At 36.4% G+C, this 10,276-nt stretch overlaps 1 protein-coding gene across 1 annotated transcript; it reads left to right on the plus strand.

Annotated features, from left to right (window-relative positions):
* Positions 1-5,961: 5,961 nt before the first annotated feature.
* On the plus strand, positions 5,962-7,866 carry LOC146003367 (uncharacterized). The gene has a single exon (XM_083141646.1). The coding sequence runs from the start codon at positions 5,962-5,964 to the stop codon at positions 7,864-7,866; it is 1,905 nt and encodes a 634-aa protein (XP_082997772.1).
* The last annotated feature ends 2,410 nt before the right edge of the window (positions 7,867-10,276 follow it).

Below are 10,276 nucleotides of genomic sequence, written 5' to 3' on the forward strand. Positions count from 1 at the left end.
TAGCTATGATAAATATACCTTTACGAAACATAATGCAAAAAAATATAATGAAATTGAAATCTGTCTTTGCAACTTTCACAAGGTAGTGCCTCAAAAATAAAGTTCCCTTCTTTTTAGCTAACTGCAGAGCATTAAGTGTAGCTTTCCTATGTCCGTTGTAACCGGTGGTCTTGTTTAACATGTTGGTCCAGTCGGTAGGATGACCTACTACCATACAGGACACCTGGTTTTGGTTATCAGGATATATGATTTTGGGAGGAAATTTTTTGATCTGTCCTAGTACAAGCAGCTACGGCACACATCCAGCCTCATATCACTGGTGATGTAAAGGAAGCTACAGCATGGTTCTGATCAAATATTCACTTTCGAAGAAAAAAGGAAATATATTTGGGGCCTTCCATGCCCCCTTTGCACCAGCATGCTGCTGTAATTAACATGGAATTGCTTTACTTCAGGATGGAAATAAATCATTGAAGACTGGTGAAGGAGGCGATAAACTTAATTCACACAAATACATATGTATGTGTGTGTGAGAGAATAGATAGATATATGCTGATGGCGCAGTGGTAGCGTCGTCGCCTTGTAATCAAGGGGTCCCGTGTTCGATACGCGGTGGAGGCACATGTGGTTCGGATTCCACTTTACAAAACTGTAGGTCCAGTCCCAATTAGCCTTAATGTGCATAAAGTGGACTTAAAACGTCAACTCAATCAATCAATCAACCATCTTACAAGGGATCTGAGGTCACAGGGATGCTTCAATAACACATTTAGCTAGAGCTTAATTATACTTGTGAGTTGAACCTGCTCCGACTAAGAGGAAGGAGATATGGAAGATTGAATTTAAGGTTATTTACGCTTGTTCATACCTGGCAGGCGAATGATGTTCTTGTCCAGGTGCTTCTAGCAGACCTAATCGTGACTGATGCCAAGGTTCGATACTGTGACCCTTGACTCACTATTCCGAGCAATTCCGCGAGAATAGCTGCAGGCTTATGCAGCTTATATTACAAACCCCACCCTAACTTTTGTTTTGTATTCATAGCAATGGTTGTACCCAACGCTGTTATTTTTTCACCCTATGATGCATCTCTGCTTGTTAATCTTCCAAATACTGCCTCTTCCAGTTTTTGATCAGCCACATGACGATCATTCAGATCTTTGTGTTAGTTGTATGCAATATCATGTTCTTTGCAAGCTGCATCCAGAGGATTAATACCTCTGTCCCCTCTTTCTATTCGTTTCTCAAGTTTTGTACCAGGACCACAATATTGGTAACTAGGTACGTGTAACTCGAACGGAAGTTTATTAATAATATCATTTACTAAACCTCGACCCTCTGATATATTCCAGAATTTAGGAGGTAAATTATTGATAATTTTAATTAAGTATCCTATACCTTTAGGATCGTTTACAATAAAATTAGCTAATTTGTCACTAATCATGTTTACAATACCCATTTTCCCATTATGGAAATTATTGTTTCCAGCATTTTCCTCTCCTGCTATAACAAGCAACCTATCTATAAGTTTTTTCACATCGTTTACCCATACAAATTCCTTAGGTAGAGTATTGTATTGTTTTATACCACTACCGGTGTTTAGTTGATTCCAGATAGGTTTGATCAGATATTTTTATTTATCCCCGCTGCTCGATTTCACACGCTTTTGACTGGCATCGTTATTTTGGTACAAAGCATCAGAGAGTGTCAAAATTTCAGAGTAACTTTGAAAATCATCTTCTGTAAAATTTTTTGGTTGTATTTTGGTAATGAGCTCCCATAGCCCTACGGTACCAGGATATCTGGACCAGCTGTTTTTCCCACCCAAATTAATTTTTATGTTATCCCCTTCGAATATAACTTTAGATTTGCCAATTTCCAATACCACACCTTCATTTCCCTCCATAGTTGGATACAATCCAAATACTTCATCGCATTAGCTGCATTTTTCAAAATTTCTTGCAGTTGCGTTATGTCATCCTGCGTAAGTGTAGACTGTTGCGTGTCTCTAATTTACTTTGAATGTCGTCAATAAGATGATGGAAATGGGATAATTCTGATTCAGTATTCAAGCTTTCAAGCTTAGTAACTTGCTGTTGAACTATAGCTAGAATATCAGTAATGCCAGGCAGTTTCGATTTCCGAGTTTCCTGTACACTTGTTAGCTCATTTCTCATAGTTGCCATAGTATCTTCTATGTGAGCTATGGTACCTTGTATCTTCCCAAAATCTTCATAAGTCTCCAACTGTAATTTGATGCCAGCAACGCTCCGAGCAATAGCATTTAATTCAGAAGATGAAGGTAAATTATTGATAAAATCTTCCAATGTCTGTAGTTTCGATTGAACTTCTGTTATAGCTGTATGCAGTTCATCTGTCTGTAATTCAGATTTGATACTTTGCAATGTAGGAGCTTCGAAAGATTGAAACTGTTCTTGCAATTTAGCAATACTAGCATTCACCTGCTCATATTCTTCTTGAGTTTTGATATTCTGGATGATGGTTTGCAGTTCGGTACGAATACTATTTGCCTGGTCATTTAATTGCTGTTTCAGCTGTTCGGTATTCGTTCTCTGGATTTGTCTAAATTTATCAAGTTCTTTTTTCAAGTTGGCAATATTCTCTTCTAAGTTCTGAAGATTATCTATTGAAGCTAAATTAGTATATTTCTCAAGCAAAGATTTGAGTTCTCCATCAATTTTTACTATAGGATCAATCAGTTGAGTTTGAAGATTTGTAACCTCTGCTTGAATATTTAGATTTAGCGAATTCTGTAATATGAGTAAATCTGATTTCAGTTTCTTTAGACGTACATCTAAACTAGCAATCTCGCTTGAATTATCTGGAATCTCCTGTCGCCTTCTATTACCAAATATAACTATGTTTTTTATAGGTATTTTATATATTAATAAGAGGATAGATTATTCTTATTTCGATAAACAGAAGAATCAATTTATCATACTCTCCAATTATCTCAGCATACAAAAATTCACCAGCTTCCACATCATAAGACGTATCAGGAAGTAATGTACTATGTTTAATTCTATACAAATTTCTACCTATGTGCAAAACTGCCGCATTGGGTGGAGAAATGTTTATTTGAATTTTCCCACTAACAGGTAACTTATATGATGATAAGTTATTATTAAATACAAATGAGTGCTTTCAAGTATCCTCGTCAACATGAGACCAAATACTGTTCAAGTGAACAAGAAGTAACCCTTTCAATTGATGATAAATTTCTCTTAATACATCCATGTTTACTGGAATTCTCTCTACAGGCTGATTATGTTGTTGCATTTTAAACTCCAAAATAATCATGACGTTTTATTTTATATTAGCTTTTTTTATTATATATAAAATATATATTTGTACTAAGTATAAAAAAATAATAAATACATATAGTAAAAAAATATCCCCCTGTGCTTAGCACATGAAAAAATGTATAGAGGAGCACTGCAACAACACGTCCGTACTCTTCAACTGATCTCGCAAAACTGACTAATCTGTCACGTCACATCTTATCATGAGAGGTTAGTATTTTATTAAGTTTCAGTTTTTGTAAGACTATGCCTTAGTATGTTTTGTCTTTAGTGTTATTTTTCATGTTGGTATATATTGTAAAATGTCAAGAAAATGTCAACTCTGCAACTGTCGCAGAGTATTTTGGTGTGGTATTTAGATAGGTTGCATAAATTCAAATAATGTAACGCAAAAAACTCATTAAGTAGCCTAAAAACATCTAAGACAAAAAGCTAATCAGAAAACACCACGTCAAATACAAGTCATCATAATATTACGTAATAACCTGTTTGAATAAACATGATGCAACAAGTTACCTTCTGTGCCATTGTAATGTTTTGTAATGTTATGTAATAGACTGTTGCATAAGCATGATGCAAGCAATAGTTTACACATATAAAAATACAATAAAGAAAGCTTAATATGAGAGCATCACAATATTATGTAATGTTACGTAATTTAACTCGTAAGAAATTATGACATTCGTATCAAGTACGAGATGAAAAAATCACAGAGTTTCAATAGTATAAAATCAACAAAAATATCATCAAAATACGTTTACCACTGTGGTTAAATTAATAAAAAACAATAGACCTCGACACTCGTACTCATCATAATCTTCTTCATAGTTATGCGTATTATAATTGGTGGATTCGGAAATTGATTAGTACCAGGTCAAATAAAACGTGGAATATCGATTACGGAACAGGTTCCTCTAAATAGAATAAAGCACCGCCATCACAGATTTGCAAAAACATCATAAAAATAGGTTTACCATTGTGCTTAAATTAATAAAAATAATAGGCCTCGTACCAAGTATTGATTTGAACGTATATGATATTACTACTAGTAAAAGTTCTTCTTAATCCACACTTGAATTCTGTATAACTTCAGTAGGCCAATTCATGTGGGAAACAGAACACGCACGGAAGTACACATAAAAAAATTTACACATCTTTACACTCCTGCTCATTGCTTATGTTGCCTTGAACGAGTGTTTTCTAAGTTTTATACTCAGGACTTGACCATACACTTCTTCAGAAACCACCGTCTACTTCTCTAGCACTTCAAGAAAGGAATGAAATCGGTTCGTTGTTAACATAACTCTACTTTGACACACCAACATGTTGTGCTGACATGTTGTGCAAGAACAATGTAATTTCTTCTTTAGTATATTCTAGTTTAATGTGTTTGCATCCCCAATAGTCCTTCCTAAACAACCGCCAAGCCCATGTTAATATACTTGAATTAAGCTTTCCAATAAATTTGTATTCTATTAATGTTGTCCTTTTCGCAGCCACGTAATGTATTTTCGTTCAAACATCTTTCGTTATTATACAACATTCTGATACGTCTGCGTATTACATTATTTTACAGGGTCCGGCAACTAAACCTGAGGGTTTTCAATTACAAATAAAAACAAAATACTTTCATGCAACAAAGATTATTTAATACATGTTGTATGAATACTACATCTCAAAGCATTTGAGGAAAATGCCATGAGTGGCAGTTCGATGCAATTTCTTGACAATCACAGTTTATCTCTTATATAACACACCTGTGAGGAGCGGCAACTGAATGTGATGGTTTTTAAACCAATACTGAACGTAAGTTGCTTGAGGTAACGACATTCAGCTGTTCGTTATCTCAAAGCATGTCAGTTAGCATGGAGCAGTGATCGGCACAACAAAGTGTTCTTGTGGCTGAGACACTTCCATAATGAACGTGTGGTAGCACTTTAATATTCACCGTAATCTGCATGTTCCCAGTTGGAATACCACTATGCTGTGGGTAAGGAACATGAAGGAGACGGCATCAGCAACGAAAAGAACACCTGGTGGACATGAGACATCCTAAGGTTCGAAATCCTGAGAACGGAGAACGAGTTCGGGCTTTGAGGAGTCATTAAGGAAATGAACTATCCTTATCAAGATTGGTTGGTTGGTTGTTTGATTTGCACTTTATGCACAGTAAGGCTAATCGGGACTGAACCTATAGTTTAAAGTGGGATCCGAACCACTATGTGCCTCCACCGGGTATCGAACTCGGGACCCCTTGTATCAAGGCAACGACGAAACCGCTGCACCATCGGGGAGGCCCTGTCCTTATCAAGAAAGTGCATGTCGTTCAAGTTCACTTTCACATGTAAAAGCTCCTCGCATCTTTGTGGTGTTCCTGTACCTCAATGGAGCCAAGAATTAAGAGCATAGGGTATTATTGTAGAAAAGCAACCAGTATTTCATTTACAGTCGTAGTTATGGTTTATCTAGTATAACTTATAAAATGTTATTTTGTTGTGGTTTTCCAGCATGTAAAAGCAGATGAAAAATACAGCTTACAAACTTGGCTTTTGACTTTAGTAATGATAAATATTATACATTTCCTTATGTCAAGGCTTTAATATATGATAACATTTTCGTGTTGCAGGTGGTTAGAGGCATGGAGATATCAATGCTGGTGTTTTCGTCTTTGATCTTCGTGTCCTTCTGTGGATCTCCTTCGCCTAGAATGTCCTCGGAATTAACTGAAACTGCCTTTCAGCTTACAACCAACATTCTGAAGGACTACTTTCACACTGCTCGGACACTGGTTATTTATTACGACGAAGAGTCAACACTCCTTGCGGATATTGTAGCAGAGGAATATGGAAGGGCAGTAACTCTAGTTCAAACTAGATACTTATATCTATGGGACCCAGCATGGACATTTGAATGGCTCTGGGTGAGAACAGAAATCTACTACTTGTTTCTTGTAAGCAAAGCCTCCAACTTATGGTATCCTATAACGCATTCTCCGCATTTCAATTACTTCAGACGGAATGCAAAATATTTAATCGTCCTGCCCGAAGAGAATACAATGGAAGAGATTAATGGGTTGATCTTGGCAGCACAGAGCCATCTTCTGGTGAATATTGTAATTGCTGCCCCATATCTTGGAAACCTGACTCTCTCAGAAAGCGAATCCTTCGTCCTCTATTCCTACTTCCCTTTCACCGAATCCCACTGCAGAACGGCTGAAGGTGGAGAAGTCATGGATATTTGGAGTAACGGGCGTTTCCTTACGGGAAGGCATTTGTATCCAGACAAGGTGAAGAATATGCACAAGTGCCCCATTAGGATGAAAGCATATTATGATCCATTACTCTTTTGGCCGTATGTCACGTCAAAAACCAACAGTTCTTATGGTGGTTTTATGGGCATATTTATGACACTTATAATGGAAAAAATTAACTTCACTCTGGAGACAAACAACAACCTATACAATGAATCTGTTAGCAATGGATTGGTTTTCCCTAATGGTACCTTGACAGGGGATTTTCTATCGATGCGGTTGGGACTATTCGATGGTAGCTTAAAACTGGCGTACAATTCTCAGTATTCTCTCTGGGCGTGTGAACAGATACACATCCGCCAATTCAATCAATTAGTGTGGGTTGTTCCAAATCCTCGACCCTATCCTCAATGGATGAATCTCTATTTTCCATTCCAATCTCACCTCTGGGTGGTCACACTATTCACTTTATTGGCCTTTGTTTTCTGGATGAGATTCAGTGCTGCTTTGTTGCATCGGTGGGGAAGGACCATTTATCAGTTCCCTTTCGTCAATGGTCTGCCTGTCTCTTTGGCTGCTACCATCCCTACTGCTCCCCCTCCTTTGCTTACTCTCAGGTCTATCCTCTTACTGTGGACTCTGTCTTCTGTGATCTTATGCACTCTGTATCAGTCAGCCTTGTTTGGCTTCATTACAGAGCCTAAGAGAACAGCGCTCATCGACAGCTTGGAAGACATTGTCAATGCCAACTTGATTGTTGGGGGTACTAGCCTTGTTAAAAACAATGTAAAAGCACTGAGTGACCAACCAATATATAGGAAGGTCCTGGAGAATTGGGATTTGGAGGAAGATCGTTCCAAGGTGTTCCGTCGTGTTGCGATTGACGGTAACTACGCAACTCTGTCAGATACTGAGACCACTTATTGGTATGCATATTATTTCATGTTATTCAATTCTTACGGAAAGCACTTGTTCCATATTACTTCCGAGAAATTCAACGTTTTCCCTAAGTTTTTTCTCCTACACAGGAGTTCACCCTTCAGGGATCACTTTCAGCAGATAATCGACTCCATTGTTGAAGCGGGGTTACCTCCATTGTGGAAGAAATCCCATGATGAATGGATGATCCTTACATCAACGAAGCGAGGGAAATTCCAAGATGAACCAGAGGCAGTTGTGATTAAATTGGAGAATCTGATGGGAGCTTTTGCGCTTCTCATATTTGGTCTCACTCTAAGCTCAATTGTATTCGCTTTGGAGAAGATGTATCATTATTTCCACAAGCAAGAGTAAGATCACTCCTTTGTGGAAAACAAATATATAATCATAGCTGGAGAATGACCTCTCGCATTTTCACATTAAACTTTGTATCATGTCCTTTAAACACACTTTCGCGTTTCAATGGTTATGCTAGATTATGGTTTATTCTCGCAGCTATGTTGAAAGTGACTGTTCATTTTGATTCACGTGTCTCACGTTCGCGTGTACAGTCATGCAACGAACATATTAGTTGGACATATAATAATATCGATAATTGGAAATACAGCAACAATTTAGAAATTATTGGACTTCCAATATTAATTTTAGATAACAGAAAATTAAATATCGCTACCTAGAATTACCAGAGACCTTCAGGTACGATACCTGAAGGGTGAGACTTTTAACACAGGTCAAATTGAAGCCTAAATTACAAAGTCGGAGGGCGAGAGAGGTGGAGGATTAATATCATGGCGCCGGGCATACCTTCATATTTCCACTTGTAACAACAATTTTGGAGATTATGAGCCATGGCCTCACACAACATTGCAATTTTAAAGTTTTGTACGAGAGATATAACTCTATGTATTCCACTTCACACATGAGTAGGCTACAAATAATTTCTTGAACAGTCCTGTCGGGGCGCATTTAGCAGCACTTTCGTTGATTATTTGAGCCGCACTCCTGGGGCACATTTGAATAGTGATCAAAGTGTCTCATAAATGTATCAAAAAAAATATTAACTAATGCATTTCACGCGATTTTAAACGTTGAACAGTCCATGTAGTTCATGACAACTTTGTTTCCAAAATTTCTTAAAGTTGTTAAGAAACATGCTGGATGTAGCAAACTATTTTACTAATGGATAGCCATGAGAGCCATTGCACTTTTGACGCTATTCCGTTTGCAAAATAGAATGGAATGGTTCAAGCAACATTTGCCATCACTGAACGCATCGAATTCAACCACTAAATATTGACCTGGAGGGACCTTTTAAGGGCAAGCTACTAGTGGTACAAAGCGACCGGATGACGGCCAATGCTGGAAATACACCCTATTCACGATCTGGCATCATTCAGAAACACAACCCATTTAACTTCATTTACAACAAAGAATACTATGTCGGCGTTTGCAGTAATAGAGATATGGCTATTCTCTGAAGATATCGAGCTATCGTCTGTAGTAAAATAAAAGTACGTATACATTAATAATAATTTGGTTTAGAATAAAACTAATATGAAAACAAGACATTGTTCATAAGTGCCCTATGTCTGTTAAAACGTCTCCCTTGTAAGGAGCAGACAACCGATGTCCTGTTCAATGCATTTAACTTCCAAAATAACTTTCATTTTTGTGTGCAAATATGTTCCCATGTACTATATTATAAATCAATAAAATTTGTAGTGTGTTCAAATGTACCCAAGTCTCCACTATATGCAACGTTGGTGGACTAATTTAATTCTAGTGATTGTTTTTAAAAAAATACTGATTTCAATAAGTTTAAGAAAATAATTTGAAGCATAATGCACATAAGGATTTTGTAGTTATCAGAAACACTTTAGTTTAAAGAAAATAATGATTTAAATTACTATATGGAAATAATTTGTAGGATAATGTACATAAGGATTTTATAGATATGAGAAGCACTTTTGGTGAAACTCGTAATCATTTAGTGGTGTTTATTAGGCTCTAAGAAAGGAAACTAAATATATGTACTGATCACCGATCGGGTGAAGCTAATACGAAAGGAAATGTAATTTGTAAACTGTAAACACACTTAATTTTATCTTGATTCTAAATTCAATATTTTTTATACACACAAATTGCAAACATTTTGTGAAGAAAAATATACAAATTACTAATCATGTTAAATCATAAATATTCTCATTGTTATTAGAAAGTAAATAAATATGACAGACTATATTTTGCTATCATTAAAGAAAATTGCCAAAATTCAGCTAAAAAGACTACTAAAATATTTTAAGTGACAATTATGTAGTACATCCAGAATGTTTTATTTTGACTGATAGAAACGTTACTGAAATTATTATAGTTTCATTAACGTACTGGACAAACGTTTCCATACTAAGTTCATATATACAATACAAGAAACAGAAAAAATGTATATTTACATATATTTTTTTATTTGCTTAAATCAAACTGTTCAAATACTTTACACGCCGTTCTCCAAAAAAACAATTCTACAAAAAAGTTTTGACTTTTTTCATTTAAATCGATTTTTTAAAAAATAACATGCTTGTTTGATTTTAATCCACTTAATGCACAGTAAGACTAATCGGGACTGAACCTACAGTTTAAAATTGGATCCGAACCACTTGAGCCTTCACCGGGTAAAGAACCCGGGACCCCTTGATTACAAGGCAAAGACACTACCACCGCGCCATCTGGGAGGCCCAATAACACGTTTAATCTAAAGTATGGGTTT

Source organism: Lepisma saccharinum, chromosome 20 (genome assembly GCF_977018435.1).
Source record: "Lepisma saccharinum chromosome 20, izLepSacc3.1, whole genome shotgun sequence".
Taxonomy (NCBI): Eukaryota; Metazoa; Arthropoda; class Insecta; order Zygentoma; family Lepismatidae; genus Lepisma; species Lepisma saccharinum.

Excerpts from the sequence above, each read along its gene's own strand:
- LOC146003367 (XM_083141646.1), top strand. The coding sequence starts at position 5,962 with ATGGAGATATCAATGCTGGTGTTTTCGTCTTTGATCTTCGTGTCCTTC.